The 17,816-nt window shown below is 34.4% G+C and overlaps 1 protein-coding gene across 1 annotated transcript in view; it reads left to right on the top strand.

Moving 5' to 3' along the window:
* CFAP69 (cilia and flagella associated protein 69) overlaps positions 1–17,816 on the top strand; it is a 58,671-nt gene that overhangs the window by 1,795 nt on the left and 39,060 nt on the right. Inside the window, exons 2-5 of the mRNA XM_069461647.1 lie at positions 8,819–8,878; positions 11,571–11,636; positions 13,952–14,061; positions 16,572–16,648. Of these exons, the coding sequence (XP_069317748.1) occupies positions 8,819–8,878; positions 11,571–11,636; positions 13,952–14,061; positions 16,572–16,648 (313 nt within the window). The remainder of the gene's footprint in view (positions 1–8,818; positions 8,879–11,570; positions 11,637–13,951; positions 14,062–16,571; positions 16,649–17,816) is intronic.

Raw genomic sequence — 17,816 nt, 5'->3', positions numbered from 1 at the left:
AACCCTAAAGCCAGGAGAAGTTAATTGAGTTCCTAGAATGATAAATTTGACCTTTTAGACTTCTGCCTCAGGCCAGTGGAGGAAAGACCTTTGGAATTCTTAATGTTTCCAATCCTTTCAAACCATTCCACATGTGCAACCTTCTCTATCTGTGTTTTAGAGATAGTATATACTAGTGGCTAAAAGTGAGAGTGTGGCTTCGATTCTGTAAGCCAGCTCCATCACTTACCAGTTATGTGACCAAAGGCAAGTATCTTAACTTTTCTGTCAAATGGAGATGATAGTACTCATGGCATTATAAAGACTACATGAAATAATGTATATAGAGAACTTACATGGTGCCCTATATATTGAAAAGATGCAGTTATCAACATCATCGTCATCCTTGTAGCACTCCTAAAGTTATTTGAATCTTAAAGCTAAGGGATTCTCTGGTATTCTTAACATTCCCACTGCCTTCCAGGATGTGAAAGTGAGACTAGATTCCCCTGAAATAATACTTGCTTTAATCCAGATTTTGGTCTGCTCACTTTATCTCTTCAGAGATGTTTCTAAGAGGCAGCTGGGGATTTCTTAATACATAAATGATGCTTTGGCTATCTGTGCTTTTGATAGCTGTTTTGCATCATTTTCTTTATTACAGACCTAAATTTGAAGCATTTCAGTTACCCTAATCTGAGTTTATATAATTGAAGAAATAGGCTCGAATATTTACTTAAGGCAGAAGGTAAAATGTGCAGGTTATTTTGCTCATCTTTTTATGTATGTTTCACTTCTGCCTTAAGTAGTATTTTTTCTGCATCTTTCACAAAAATAACTTGTGTAAAAGGCAATATAGCTACTGTAAATACTAAGCTACCATAAATGGTATTTGCAGAATATTAGATTTTTCTAACTTCCTTAACTTTGAAATGTTTATAGATGGAATTATGGAAAATGTAAATGTAGATTATGAGTGAAGCTATTAGTAAATGGGCAAAACAATATTTAGGAATCTGGAATTTTGAATCCTTTTTTGTTGTTGTTCCATGTTGTGAATTTCCATGGAAAGATATTCTGTGTAAGCACTCTAAATTTTCTCTCTAAATATTTTGATAATGCCTGCTATGATTCCAAAGCCTTCATTTTTAATTTATTTATTGTACTTTTTAGATTTCAAAACAATAAAATAGTATTAGAATTTTGTTGGTCATTTTCTAATTGTTAGAAACTCAGGACAAGTTGCTTGCCTTTTCTAAGTCTTGTTTTCCTCATCTGTAAAAGAGATTTTTAGAAATGCCTACCTTATAGAATAATTGTGAGAATTAAAGTTTAAAGTATTTGTAAGGCATTTAGCACAGTGCTCAGTATATATATTCTAAATGTCCCATAAATGGTAACTACCTTGGTTATTATTAATGACTCTAGTCATGACACCTTTATTATTAAGTAAATTCAGATGATATTTACAAAGTATCCAAACCTTTATTAGGTGCATTACTAGAGAAAGACAAACAGAAAGATAGTTCTCAGATTGTTTTTCTAGTATCAATTCTGGTACCTATGTGGCTCTGGCTTTCTACTAGAAAGTAGAGGTAATGTAGATTAAAGATATATTATAGCATTTCACCCCTGGAAGAGTGGCCGTGAAACATACCTTAATCATATGTTGAAATTACAAGATACCTCATTGATTACCCTTTATTTTCTATTTTAATGTTGTTCCCCTCATTCTAAAGAACTCCAAACCCTTTAGAGCAGGGCTTCTCCAACTTTCATGCACATATGGAGGATTTGGGGATCTTATTAAAATGCAGATTCTGATTCTGTAGGTCTGGGGTGGACCCCTGGACTCTGCTTTTCTAACAGGTTTCCAGGTGATGGTTGTGCTGCTGGTTGGAGGACTCCATTTCCACTTTGAGTAGCAATGCTTTAAGTGCATTATAGCTGCAGTATGGTATGATCAGTGCTACACAGTTTTACAACAAATTCCCTGAACTCTGTAGGAGATAGTTTCTGGTATATTCAGATTATGAAATAATAGACAACGACAACAAAACAAAATTTCAAACCTCCCTTGTCCACCAGATCAGATGATATGATAAAAAATAAGGAATACCAAATGGGGCTTTAAAAGAACTACTTGTTTTCCTCTCCTGTCAGGGCAATGCCTTAATCAATCCTGGATTATTGTCACATCCTTCTAGTTAGCCCTTTGGTTCACACCTCTTCCTCTCTCCCCAATCTGTTCTCCTTAAACACCTCTTCATCATCCTCCTTCCTCCCACTAAGCCCCACACACTCTTCCTTTCAGGATTCCATAGTAGCTTCCATTGCTTACCTCATCTAACATATTTACATTGACTGCATTACTTACCCTCTCTAAACCTAATCTTTTTTCTATAAAATGAGCCTGTATTAGATGAGTGTTCCCTAAACCTGGATGACCATTACAGTCATCTGAGGAACTTTTTAAAGAAATTGTGCACAGCTGGGCCCTACCACAGATGTATGTACTCAGGCATAATCCCCAGTGTGAAGCCTGGGACACTTTGAAAAAGCTTCCTCAACTGATTTTTAACCACTGAACTAGATAATATCGAAGGTCTCTCTCTGTCTAGCCTAAACTGCTTCTATTCCACTTCTTTGTCCCATATTTAGGGTTTTCCAATACATGATCTGTACTTTATCTGTACAAATAAAGTGTATACTCTGCTTAGTGCCACCCTTAGTGACGGCAGAAACTTTGTTGTTTTTTTCTCTAATATTCCCCAATATAGTACCCAATACCTGGAACCCAGGAGGTGATATTAAATATTTATTGAATGAATGCCCTCCCCCTTTTCTGAATTTCACTAAATCTTACTCTACCTTCAAATCCTACCTCTCCAACATGAAGTACTCCTCCTTCAGGAAGCACTTCCCATTTATTTTCACCCTCATAGATCTCCTCATGAACTGGTATAGTCCTGGGTCTGAGTCACACAATTTCTCACCTAATTGTCACTTGTTTTATGTTGGTCATGTTTTATTTGTATAAATTTTGTCTCTCCCACTGGAATATGGGAATATTTCCTTAAGAGTAGGAAATATCTTAATAGTTTCTTGTTCTTCCCAGCATTTCTCTACTCTGAGCTCAGAATAAAAATTTAAGTCCTGGATTCCAAAGCCTTCTATGCTCCAGCAACTTTGACCCCGTGGCTTCTCCTTAAGCATACCAAGTATCCAGCCTAAGGGCCTTTGCACTTCCTGTGCCCACTGCCTGGAAGTTTTCCCCTTGATAGCCATGGCTTGTTTCCTTTCTTCCTTTAGACTTTGCTGAAATATTACCCTTCTGTGAGTCCTTCACTGACTACTGAGTGTAAAATTATACTCTTTGAGCATCTCAGCACTTCTTACCCCCTTTATTTTCTCCAGAGCATTATCATCATTGCATCAATAAAAAATTACTGATTTTTGTCTCCCCAGAAACATATTAATTCTTTATGAAAGCAGATTTTTGTGTTCTATTCTCTGCCATATCATTAGCACCTAGAACAATGCCTAACACAGTATGAGCACTCAATAAATATTTGTAGAATAAATGTATAATTGTAATTAGTTGACTCGCATAGGTATTGTGGCTGAGCTTCCTTGCCCAAATTTGCTCTCCCTCTGAGAACCTCTGAGAAGTTCCACAGTCTGCCAGTTGATGTCATATCCTATCACTGTCTATAATACTGCCATGGACTATGTACCCTGTTGAGGGTTCTTGCAAGAAATAACCTCTGGTGTGAGCTGGGCACGGTGGCATGTGCCTATAGTCCCACATATTTAGGAGGCTGAGGCAGGAGGATCACTTGAGCCCAGGAGTTCGAATCCAGCCTGGGCAACATAGTGATATCCCTATCTCTAAAAAGAGAGAGAGAGAGAGAAATAACCCCTTTGGTCATCAATTGAGGAACCAGGCAGAGAACTACAGTGCAAAGAATCAGAGTTTCTACGTCAGATAGACCTGCTAGCTCATTTACTAGCAATGTGGCTTTAACAAGTTAGATCCCAGGGCCTCAGTTTCATCAACAGTGATAACAGTGCTACCTTTATTTGGTAGATATGAAGATGAATTGAGATATAAAGTGCCATACACATGAAAGAGCCACTATAAATGTCGGTACCTTTCCCTATAACCAAGTATTAAATGAACAGGATTTCTCCCCTCTGAAATGTCCCTTGGTAAAGTGGAAAAATAAGTTCGTCCTATAATGTGAAGTAAGTGGAGGTCTAATTTTCCTCAAAGCAGTTTATTAAACTTTCGATTTTAAAAGGTTTTGTTTTATATTTTTACAATTTCTCCATAAACATGATAATAATTATTTTGATATTTACATGTGTACATTCTGTTTTTACTTTCTGCTTGCTGATCTCATTTATCCAAAATCTTCAAGTATCATTTGAAGCCTATGATTCAGAAACCTCTGCCCCAAATTTATCTCATCTCCAGCTCCTAGCACAAACCTCTTCCTCTAGCATTCCGTGTCTCAGTAAACGGTGAGACCGTTTGTATAGTCCCTCAAACCAGGGAGTCATCCTCACCTTTTTCTTTCCCTCTCCCACTGCATCCAATCACTCATTAGGTCCTCCTTGATGTTTAACTCCATTCACAATTGTCTATACCAGGTGCTGCTACCTTAGTCAATGCCTTATGTTACAGACTGCTCTCCTACCTTCAGTTCAGTCCTCTCCAGTTCAGTCTCACACAGTAGACAAAATGATCTTTTTATTATTACATTCTTCTAGTTAAATCTTGTGGAAATAAATGAAGACTACTCCAGTGAGAACAGAGACTATTCAGAGCTTGCTATAGGGAGGAAGTCAACCACCATCACTTGCTTTTGGCAGGGACTCCCAGACAGGCAGGGAAGATTTATAGTGGGGGCTGGGGGAAGGGGGAAAGGACTTCTAGTATGCTTTAATTATAGGTTGTTGCCATGGGGAAGTTAGAAGTGAGCTAGCTAGAAGTGGGACATTCTATGTTATGAATTAGGAAGCATATTTGGCTTTCTCTGGTTAGTCCTAAATTGGAAGCAGGGGGGCAAATGGGGAAACTGGCAGTCATTGACCAAATCCTGACTTTTCTGGCCCAGTTGCTGCAGAAGTTGTGACTTGGTTTCGTGGGCTGGTTGCTGCAGAGCTTGTGAACCAGATTTCTTTTTTCATATATAGTCTGTCCCATGTCTGTTTATATATTCAGTCTCTCAAACCATTTAATGGCTTCTTAAGATCCTTCGTATAATGTACAAGGCCTTCTGTAAAATCCCATGCCAGATTAATAGCTACCTGAGCTTAGGGCAATGTGTTCCCCACACCTAGCACAGTTCCTGAAACAAAAAAACCTGCTAATAAATATTTGCAGAAGGAGGAAAAGGTTAAGGAAGACAGGAGAGAGAAAAATCTTTAAAAACCAGTCAAGCAGGTAAAAACCGAGAGTAACATGAAATGATAATGCAAGATAGATAAAGAGGAGGAATCTATACTTTACTCTTTACTACTACTACTTGTCTACTTGTTTCTTTCTTTTCTTTTTTTTGAAACAGGGTCCCACTCTGTCATCCAAGCTAGAGTGCAATGACACGATCATAGCTCACAGCAGCCTCCAACTCCTGGACCTCCAACTCCCACCTCAGCCTCCTAAGTAGCTAGAACTACAGGCATGCACCATGCTCAGCTAATTGTTTTTTATTTTTGTAGAAATGGGGTCTCACTATGTTTCCCAGGCTGGCCTTGAAGTCCTGGCCTCAATCGATCCTCCCACCTCAACCTCCCAAATTACTGGGATTACAGGGGTGAGCCACCGTTCCCCGCCCTTGTTTCTTATAAACTTATACCTATTGATTTGGGGAAGAAATTCTGATAACACACAGTTATTAAAAAGAAAATCCTGCATTGAGTTTTTATTTCAATATTCTTGTCTAACCCTCTGAGCAAAAATTACAGAAAATAAAAACCCATTATATATGTGTGTATATGTTATATAAATGTATATGTATAAAATCTGAGAACATAGAAGGAAACAAGAAAAGACAACTAAGGTAGTGGCAAGTGGCATTGTTGAATCCCCAAATCTTAAAAAGCACAATTCTATTTACCAAATTTTTTTGGTAACAGTAAATTTAACAACTTAGCAGTAATGTTTAATAATTTTTATTGGCAACCATAATGTCAGGTATAGATAAGTACTTAGTAAATCCTTTTAAAATTATTTTTAAAAGTAAAAATCATTTTGAGTAAATAAACTCATTCAAATACTTATTCTGCAAGCTTAAAGTTAGAATGTTTAATGAAAAATTGTTTTGGAAAGAAATTTCTTGAGATCAGAATATGTGAATTTGTAATATGAAAGGCAAGGAAATTCTAGACCTAAGACATGATGTAATAATGACTGTGGAAATACAGAAAACTATGTATTATAGATTTAAAACTCAGAAAATACAATGATGTTAATACTAAGTAAAATTACATAAAGTCTTTATGCATGTAAATAAAAACAGAAAATCTATAAAAATAAGTATAAATGCATTTAGATGATAAATAATAAGTAGAATTTTTCCCCTTATATATATTTTTTTCTTTTTTCTTTTGGGAGACAGAGTCTCACTCTGTCACCCCAGCTACAGTGCAGTGGCATCATCATAGCTGCAGCTCACTGAAACCTCAAACCCCTGGGCTCAAGAGACCCTCCTGCTTCAGCCTCTGGAGTAGCTAGGACTATAGACAAGCACCACCAGGCCTAATTTTTTCGATGTATTTTAGAGTCAGGGTCTTCTCTTCCTGGCCTCAAGCAATCCTCCTGCATTGACCTCCCAGAGTGCTAGGATTACAGAGATGAGCCACTGTCCCTGGCCCCCCCTTATGAGTATTTTTATATCATTATTACATCATCTTTTCAAACAGTTATTTTAAAGTAGAAGTAAGTGTGAAAGGAGGAAAAAAGAAATAAAGGAAACTGGGATAGCTTAACTTCTGCAATGGGTGCAAGGAATATTGATAAAACATTTGAATTAAAATGTCAGGCAACAAAGCATTAATCCTGAGATAAATATAGCCAAAACCACATTCAGAATTTGGAGATTTCTGTATCATAAATATTTAAACTTTCATCAGATTATTTGTTTTTTTGCTATTGAGTTGTTTGAGTTTCTTGTGTATTCTGGTTATTAACCACTTGTCAGATGGATAATTTGAAAATATTTTCTCCCATCCTGTGAGTTTTTTCTTTGTTGATTGTTTCCATTCCTGTACAGAAGCTTTTTAGCTTGATATAATCCCATTTGTCTATTTTTGCCTTGTTGCCTGTGCTTTTCAGGTCTTACCCCAAAAAATCTTTGTCCAAACCAATGTCCTGAAGCATTTCCCCGACATTTTGTTCTAGTAATTACAGTTTCAAGTTTTACATTTAAATATTTAATCCATTTTGATTTGATTTTTATATATGGTAAGAGATAAGGGTGTAGTTTCATTCTTCTGCATATCCAGTTTTCCCAGTGTTGAAGATACTGTCCTTTCCTCAATGTGTGTTCTTGGCGCCTTTGTTGAAAATGAATTGGCTGTGAATGTGTGAATTTATTTCTGGGTTCTCTATTCTGTTCCATTGGTCTATGTTTCTGTTTTAATGCTACTTTTCCATGCTATTTTGGTTACTCTAGTCAGGTAGTGTGATGCCTCCAGCTTTGTTCTGTTTGCTCAGGATTGCTTTGACTATCCAGGATCAAGTACTTAAAGGTTCTTTCCTCATTTACCTATAAATAACTTTATTATAAAATGCCCTCTTCTTGGTTGCATTTTCTAAGCATTTGTTAAACAACTAACAGTACTATATGTCAGGCGCGGTGGTGGGCCTGGGGATGCCAAAAAACAAAAGGCTGCTCTCAAGCGAATTTGGGGGCAGGGAGTCATAGAGGATAAACATGTAAACCCTTTCAGAACAATGTGATGAGAATTGTGATGGATATACACTTAGGCTGCTGTGGGAGCACAGGGGAGAGACATTTTTCTAGCCTTTTTCATCGTTTGGGAAGGTAACATCTGAGCTTCATCTTGAAGGACCTGTAGAAATTAATCGAGGAGAGCAATAAGATTGTAACAACATAAGTGAAAACAGAGGAGGGGGTAAGAGACATTAATGGGGAGTCACTGAATGGTTTAGATGGGTTATGTTCAGATTTGAGTTTTATTATTCTGACCATAGAGCAGAGGACATTGTTGAAGGGCACAAGAATGGAAACAGGGAGAACAGCAGGAAACCTGTGCAATTGAGTGAGAGATAAGAACTGAATAAATCAGTAAGATGGACTGGGCTCAAGAAATATTTAAGATGTAAAATGTGTAGAATTTAGAAGTTTCTGTTTTCTAATGTGGATTACTGGAAGAATGCTGGTACCAACTGAGAGGAAGGGATACCTAGGTCAGGAAGGCAATCTCCTACCTATAGTTTAGAGGCAAGTTTTATCATATATCTGTGTAGGCAAACTTGGTGTAATGTGTATGCACATAGAAGATAATTTTATTTCCTAAACCATGAAAGTGCTGTTATTTCAAATGGTTTCTTGGGTCTTTCAGGGCTAATGAAATTTAAAAACATTAAGATTATAAAATAATACTAGAATTCGGGAGGTTTTTTTTTTTTTTACTCCAAAATTTATTTATTCCTACAGGTTCTTATCTGCATTTCATTTCCTCTTGCTATTTTATTGTCATAAGAATTTTTTCAAGTTACCAAGGGAAATATCATATAAAATTAGTGTGTTTGCTGTGATTTCTTGATTCCCCTGATATAGACTACTAAGATTTGTATATTTTTTAGGGTATTTTCAAGCCTATGGACCTTAATCATATCATCAAACTCCTTGAAGAGACTGATAAAGTGAGTAAACTTTGAGAGCAAATTACTCTGCTACATCACTTATAAACTTTTATTTCCCTGAAAGGTAACATGAATTCCCGTAAATGTTAGCCTCATTAATCTCCTTTTGTTGAAGATATTTCAAACAGTGTATATCTTATATTCAAGGACTGTTTGAATTTAGTGTGAATATATTTAACAAAACAGGGAGGCTAGAGAAGGAGAATAGATTTTCTTTTATGGTATGGACAAACCCATGGTGGCTGTAAACAGAAGGAATCGTAAGAGTAGAGAAAGGGTCATCTAGCCTCTATAAAGTGCTTGGACGAAGGGAGTGGTAGAAAAAAGGGTATTATGATGTACTAATTAAAATTTCCTAATATGAAATCAGGCAATACACCCACACACATGCATACACACGCGCGCGCACACACACACACACACACACACACACGCGCGCGCGCGCACATATACATACTCATAAATACTTTATTTTGAAAAATATGCATACTCATAGACAATTTATTTTGAAATCTCATACAGAATGTAATGTAAATGAAATTATTTTGTACACAAGACTCAAAATTGAGAGTTCAGGTATTGGGAGAAAGTATAACAAATGTGTATGCACACATGCCCATCTACCACATGATATTATACAAGAATTGACTGAATGCCTGAAAGCAGCACACACTATAAAATAATGTGGCAATTTCCAAAGAGGAGTGTATATTCTTAATAAATAGAAAATGGGTTAACCATGGGATAGCCTATCAAAACAAAGCAATGTCCTATGAATAGCAGGCACAAAAATTTGATCATTGTTTTAACATTTTTTTAGTCTCTACTTTTTTACCTTGAAGAAAAAACAAAAATAATAATTCTAAAAAAGTAATTTATCTTTTGCTGCCTAAGATTTCTATGAAAAGTTATTTTTAAATTGTGACTATAGCTGCATTTCCTTAAAAAAGAAAACCTAACTACATAGTGCTCCTATTAGCTGTTTTGTTTGTTTGTTTCCTTTGAGACAGAGTCTCACTTTGTTGCCCAGGCTAGAGTGCCATGGTGTCAGCCCAGCTCACAGCAACCTCAAACTACAGGGATCCTCCTTCCTCAACCTCCCAAGGAGCTGGAACTACAGGCATGCACCATCACACCCAGCTAATTTTTTCTATTTTTGGTGGCCTGGCTCATTTTTTTTTTTTTTTCTATTTTAGTAGAGATGGGGTTTCCCTCTTGCCCAGGCTGGTCTCGAACTCCTTACTTCAAGTAATCATCTCGCCTCCGCCTCCCAGAGTGCTAGGATTATAGGCATGAGCCACTGTGCCCAGCCTCCTATTAGCTGTTTAATAAGGCTAAGAGAAAAAAAATATAAACAATGCCATGGCTTCTCAGAAACAATTTAAGCAGATTAAAAGAACAGAAGGAAGTCAATCATGAAAACACATCACTGTATAGACTTTGTTTTCATTTTTAATTGACTGAAGATGTTTGGTTTGCACAGAACACTGAGCATATTTTTGATGTTAAAAATACAATTTCTAGAGTCAAATTGCCAAATTTGACTCCTAACACCACCACTTTTTAGCTGTATGTTTTTGGACAAATTACTTAAAATATTTCAGGTTGCGTTACTTGTTCTGAAAAAGAGGGATAACAATAGTATCTTCCTAATGGGTCATTTTGAAGATTAATGAAGTGATATGTATAAATGGTGCCTATATGGTACATGACATAGAAAAGAGGCATAATGTACTTCAGCTATTGTTAATATTGTTTCTGGAAACAATTAATGCTTTTATAATAACCTCATTTTGGGTCCCAATTTCCTAATCAATTTTAAATGATAGTGATAGTTTCTATTGATACATAATATTTGTACAAATTGATGAGCTACATGTGATATTTTGTTACATGCATGGAATGCATAATGATCAAGTCAGAGTATTCAGGATACCCATCACCTCAAGCATTTATCATTTCTATGTGTTGGGAACACTTCAGATCCTCTGTTAGCTATTTTGAATTATACCATACATTATTATTAACTGTAGTCACACTACTGTGCTATTGACCATTAGAATTTATTCCTTCTAACTGTATGTTTGTACTTATTATCTTACTTCTCTTCATCCCCCCATATACCCTTCCCAGCTTCTTGTAATTATCATTCTATTCTCTACTTCTATGAAAACAACTTTTTTAGCTCCTACATGAGTGAGAACATGCAGTATTTGTCTTTCTGTGCCTGGCTTAATTCATTTAACATGATGTCCTCCAGTTCCATCCATGTTACTACAAATGGCAGGATTTCATTCTTTTTTATGGCCAAGTAGTATTCCATTGTGTACATATACCACATTTTCCTTATCCATTCCTCCATTGATAGACACTTAAATTGATTCCATGTCTTTGCTCTTGTGAATAGTGCTGCAGTAAACATGGGTATGCAGGTATCCCTTTGTTATACGGATTTCCTTTCCTTTGGATAAATACCCAGTAGTGGGATCACTAGAGTGTATGGTAGTTCTGATAGTTTATTTTTATCATCACTGTTTCAGGAAACATTTTATAATGCTTACACCATAATATAGTAATTTAAGAATTACTTGATAATTTTAATATTTGTACTTTGTTTTTATATTGAAGAAATTTTTTAAAATCTCAACAGGTATAATAGCATAAAAAAACTAAAATAAATCATTTGTTTTAGGATGATTTAGAAGAAAAACAGCTTAAATGGGTTAAGAAACTGGTGCAATGTTATCAGAATGGACTTGTATCCTTTACATATATATGTATGTTCATTTCATTTATCCTGAATCAGAATTTCTGTTAGAAAATGTTTTAGTTTCCTACTGCTGCTGTAACAACTTACCACAAATTTAGTGTCTTAAAACAATATAAATTTATCTTACAGTTTTGGAGGTCAGAAGTCCAAAATCAGTCTCACTGGGCTAACTAAAGTTAGAATATTGGCAGCCGGATTTTGGGGCATTTCAGGTTAAAAAAAAAAAAAAACAAAGAAAGAAAAAGAAAAGATATTTGCAGGGCTGGTTCCTACTGAAGACTCTGGGAGAGAATCATTTCCTTGTCTTTCCCTGCTTTTGGAGGCTTCCTGTACTCCTAGGCTCATGCCCTCTTCCTTGCAGTGGTATCACTCTCACCTCTGCTTCTGTCATCATATCTCCTTCTCTCTCTGACCCTCTCCTGCCACCCTCTTTCCCTAATATGGATCCCTGTGATTACATGGAGCCCACCTGGACAATATAGTCTTGTTTTCCCATCTCAAGATCCTTAATTTGTCTGGGGGATTAGGACACCAACATCTTTGGGGAGGCCATTATTCTGCCTACCACAGAAAATATCTAACATTTTGTGTTTTTTATAAATTACCTTCTATCAGAAGATAGAAATAAAATTTAAGAAACAGCATAACACAATTAACTGTGTGGATAATGTCAGTTTCTATAGTTTCGGAAAGACAGTGGATTTCGTTAGGAGGGCCACGTCAAAGTCTTGTTTCTGTCAATTTATGTGAGCAGTTTTACCTTTGATAAGCTTCTTAACTTCTCTACCCTTATAAAATAGAGATAATAGCACCTCATTAGATGGTTAGGAAGATCAGATGAAATCAGGTACATATCAGTGCTTGATAATCTGCAAAACATTATATAAGTATATTATCCCCACTGCATATACCACCCTAATCAGAATACATGGAAAACCAGTGTGTCTTAAAGCTCTCTGTGCAGAAGAACCAGTTTGTTGTTGGGCTTTTTTAAAAAGCCTTTGGGTATATATGCTATTATAAATTACAATAAAAGTATAATAGGAATATCAGATTGTTATAAAAGTTTTTAAATATCTACCCACTTTATGTACTCAAATTGTCACAGACTGGTAACATACAATTCCAGAACTGACAGTCATCCATAGCATAGACCATACTTTTAGTAGTACTGATCTAAATGACTTGAGAATTGCCTGACTTGGTCTAAAGAACGTATCAGTCTCTATATTAGCTTGTTCAAAACCTCCTAAACCTTCTATTTAGGGAAATGTACCTTATGGTTTTATCTAAATCTTCTCTTACTATATTTTTTCCTTGATTTTATCTGGATCTGTTAGGTCAGTCTGAGAGCTTGTATACTAGATATTAAGCACAATTTACTGGTAGCTGAAAAAGTCTACTAGCAAGTGATTTCTTCTCCAATCTTAACCTGACACCGCCATCATTTTTTTTTTTCCTTGGGTTCGATGGTTGGTGACAAATGGCTCTATTTCTGGATGCTTTTCATAGGCTGGCTTTAGAAGTTATAAAATTTAGCAAAGATAAGTTAGGGGAAGTATCTTGATCATCGCTCTAGGAAGTTAACAGAGCATTAGACTTTCCTCGCTCTCCTGTCTCTTCCTAAGAAGGTCCTAGAAAGAGTCTAGAAGTAATAGGCTTCAACCAAGAGTGTAAGTCATAACTACCATGATTTATTAGCTATAAAACTAAATCAATGAAATTTGTTTATGTACCAATAGGATTTTTTAAATAGGTAAAATAAAGATGCTTTTTACCTGAATATCTAGAAAGGGTACATTTTGCTTTCATACTAGTTTTAAATGAAACAAAATAGAAACATTAAAAACAAGAAAATGCATCTGAGTTAAGTGTTAATAAAGTAGTACAGTAAAGTAAGGTTTGGGTTGCTTATTCTGGGGCAGTGTATGTTTGTGTGTGTATGTGGGGGAGGGACTGGAGATGAAGGATATAATTGAGCTTAATCAAAAGTTAATTTTTTTCAATGCGTTATTACTCATTGCCAATAGGAAGTTACCAACCAACCAAATCAGTGTTACAGTAATTGGACATCTAATTTTAAAGTTGTGAGGGGGAAAAATTGAATAAGAGGTTACTGAGACAAAAATTAATATTCAAAAATAATTTGATTCTGAGTTTTCCTCTTTAGACTTCAAAGTAAGAATAATTAAAACAGTATTCTACCACATTTAACAAAATAGATGGAATTCTATAGACTTTCTTGGCAAAAGTGCTACAAAGATATTAATCTTAATTTTATTTCTTAACCAAAAATATTAAAGCCTTTAAGGGATTTAGCACAGATATTTAAAATTCTGAATCTGTGTGCAGGAAAAATTGAAAAACAGCCCCGTTTTGTAGAATCTGCATATGATATCCTAAAATTGTGTGGGTAAGTTGTCTTTCTTTATTTTGTATTAGCAAGCATTTTATTATGTTTTATTTTATATTACAAAGATATTATACATTATAGTAGAGTAGAGTGATACAGAACTCAGAAAATTTCAGTTAATCACTTGATTCTAGCAGTTGGTATTGCAAAGGTAGTCAATTTCATTGTAGTTTGAGATTATTAGCCACAAGAGATTAAATTATAAGTAAACTAAAAGGTTTTCTTGTAATTAGTTGTTCTTGGTGAATGATAAATATTAGATGAAACCAAAGAATTGTAGTATTTTTAGAGAATTGTTGATTAAATTTATGTATAATACTTATAGTTTCAGTCCAGTTTTTTTCTCTCTCTTTAGAAAATTTGGCTCTCCAAAGTATATTAGGTTATATATAATGTTTTATTTGGTTTTCCAAATTTGGATGAAGAATAAAATATTACCAGTTATGTTTGGTATGCATTTGTAAAATTTGTGTAAATTAGAACTAAGAATTATGGAATTAATATGTCTTATCCTTTCTGCTGCTATTTTTCCATCGGGTTCTGGGCACTGTGAATATATTGTGCTTCCTTGCTGCCACACAGTGGCTAATCTAGGTATATATTAAAATATCCATTTTTAGTTGCTCAATATAATATGGTAGAGGAAACTACTTAAAGTGGGAATAAGCCTTTTTGACAATTTTACCCACTAAACCTTTCTACCAATTTAACTTTTTAAATTGTTTGTTTTAACATTCAAATAGTAGAAAGGTTTCGTAGGACTGTGTATACACAATAGGTAGTAATGCACTTTTAGGTTTAGTAGCAATAGTATTTAAAATTTCATAATTATTTACATTTAATTTTTTGATGTCTGAATAAAATAATCAAAATAATTTATTGAATTACTGCACTATGACTTACTTTCTTATAGGGACTATGGAAAATAAAATGATTGATCTGGTGTTTTCAAGGAACTAATGGAAATTATTATTATATTAACATGAGATTGTATTATATAGAGCACTTTTAAATTTCAAGGCTGTGCAAGTCCCAGAACACCAAGTTCATAAGCATCACTTTTAACATCAGTGCTCCTACAGAGTTCTGCCCAAAGTTGGTTCTCTATGAAAGCTTGTGACTGAATGTTTCCTTGTATAATAGGACAAATCTTTTGAACTGCAGTCTTCAGTTTCCCTCATATTTCATAATTACTTGCATTATTAATTTTTTTCTATTTTTAAATTTCTGCTTGTGTCCTAAAGTCTCAACACTTCACCCTCACTTGTGTCTCTTTTCAAGACTTTTTTGGGAGATAAACACATTGAAAATAAAAAAAAATAAAGTCAAACCTTTCTATTTTGGCCTTTAAGTAGTGTGGTTTTCTCATTGCATCAGAAGCATAATGCTTATTTTTTTATAACCTTTTTTAGTTGAAAGCTCTTCTGATGCTTTATCTTATAGTTTGTCTCCTATGATAGAAAAGGAAAGCTTATGGACAAAAAGCACTGGTTTTAGAGTTCTTCATTGTAGAGATCCAACAGTCAGCTGGATAACAAGTAATAAGTTATTTGTTTCAAATGACAAATTCTAACAAACACTAGAAATGAAACTCTGTGGCATTTATATAATTCTCCTTGTCATAGCTTGCCCTTCAAGTATCTTTAAATTCAAATTGACCTGCATCCACATGTGATAGTTCTCAATGCCATTTTTCAAACCCTTGGTTAATTTTTCTTGAAAAACATGAATTAAAAGTCCTATATATACAGGATATGTTATACTTTCAAGTAGTACAGGAGGTTCAGATTTTGAATTCATGAAATGTCAAAATAGTTTACATATTTAAGATATAACTTTTATATCTCTTTTGAAATTTAGACTAATGAGCCTTGTTTCATGTGCCTGATCTTTTATGATTTGTAAATAAGTTATTCTCAAAAACTTTGGTTATAGTAGCTGTGAAATGAAATTCTAATATAATTAATATTCGTTAACCTAAATTCCTTAGTGTCTGCAAAAGCATTCTGTTATTTTGTGGACGGTAACTAATCCAGTTACTAAGGAAAAGAGTATTGACCTCTAAGAACAAATAGTCTACTGATCTATTAACTAACATTTTGAAAACTTGAGAAAAAGCCCTTAAATAGTTTTTAAGTTATAGGTGAGCCTACATCTGTGGTTTGTATCATCATCTTCCCTTGATAGAATTATAGCCATAATTCATTATTATTTTGCCCTCAAAGAGAAAGAGGATTCCTAAGTTTTTTATTCATGCAGTGATACAAAATGGCTTTCTAAACCCATACATTTTATGACCATCTCTCTTCATTTTTATAAACCTATTTTATTTTCTTTGTAGTCAGTCAGTTAGAAACATTTTTTTTATAGTTGTCAATTTCCCAGGGCTAAAGAATAAGATATCACCCTTATTTTATCCTTTAGAAAGGAAATTTCCCGTACTTTACAAATGATGCTTCAATTAAGGACTTTATTAAAAATTACTCTTACATTCTTCATTACTATTGAAGCTTGCCATTTTTGAAAAAGAAAGTATCGGATGAAATAACTTATGCTGAAGATACTGCTAATTCAATTGCGCTTCTGGGTAAGTTAAGATTTCCTTAAGATAGAGGGAAATGTCTACTTTAGCTATGTTTAAATAAGAGTACTTGTTCTCCATATCTAGGTTCTTATTTTCTAGTTGGGAATTAATCATAGTGTGCTTGATAATAATTCTGGCATTATTTTCTACTCAGATATTTCATGGTAACAATAAGAATATATGTTCCTGAAGTGCAGGGAATGGCAAATACCTCTTTGCACTTATCTGACTTGGTATTATTTAGTTTGATGAAATGTTTGTTAACTTTTCTTGTAATTCAGAAAGTTTACATCTCCCTCTTTCAGTAATCACAAAAATGTTTTAAACTTTGAACTCTAATACTTAATTGCTAGAATCATTGAGTTTTTAATTATTCGTTAAATGATCTAAAATTTTAAATAAAATAATAAAATGGTAGCACATAAGAACTTTAAAATACACAAAGATGCAGATACCTCTATTTTATACATAAAAATATGAAAAGTATCATAAAAGAGTAGGCATTTATATCTGGGTTATTGCTTGATTTTCTAGAGAAAGAAAATAATTTCCTAGGAAATGAGATCAGTGAAACACTAGATCTTTGAGTCAGCTCCTGAGACATGACAGCATGTTCCCAAAACAAATCCTACATTAAATTTATGCTTATTAATGTAAGTCTTTATTTGCATAGGAGAAATAAAAGATATGTGATTGGCCCGATAAATTTTTTTAAAAAACATTTACTGAATAATTATGTTTCCAGCATTATAATCCATACAGAAAAGTATTAGAGATTCAACTGGAATGAGTAAAAAAGGATTTTTATTTTTAACATAGACACTAACTCCTTTATATCTAAATAAGTGTTATAGTCTTTAATTGTAATTACTTTAGACAAACTACCTAGAGTCCTTCTACTCTATGGCCTAGAGTAGGTGAAGGTATCGTGGAGATTAGATTAAACATGGGTAAAGAACACCTTAGGAAGCAGGCAGATTGAGAAATAATGGGAAATTTTAATTCTGTGGTAATAGAAATTTTAGTTCTATCAGTAGAAATTCACAGTGAGAGGCCAACTCAGAAGAGGACATGATAGTATTAACAGATAAAAAGTATAGGTTTTGTTGGTAACATTATTTAAAAAATGCCCCTGTTGCCTTTATTGTTTTAAAATGTTGCCTCTGAGAGT

This window comes from Eulemur rufifrons, chromosome 29, assembly GCF_041146395.1.
Source record: "Eulemur rufifrons isolate Redbay chromosome 29, OSU_ERuf_1, whole genome shotgun sequence".
In the NCBI taxonomy this organism is placed as follows: domain Eukaryota; kingdom Metazoa; phylum Chordata; class Mammalia; order Primates; family Lemuridae; genus Eulemur; species Eulemur rufifrons.
Note: the sequence above shows the minus strand (reverse complement) of the source record. Positions and strands in the feature narration are given on the sequence as shown.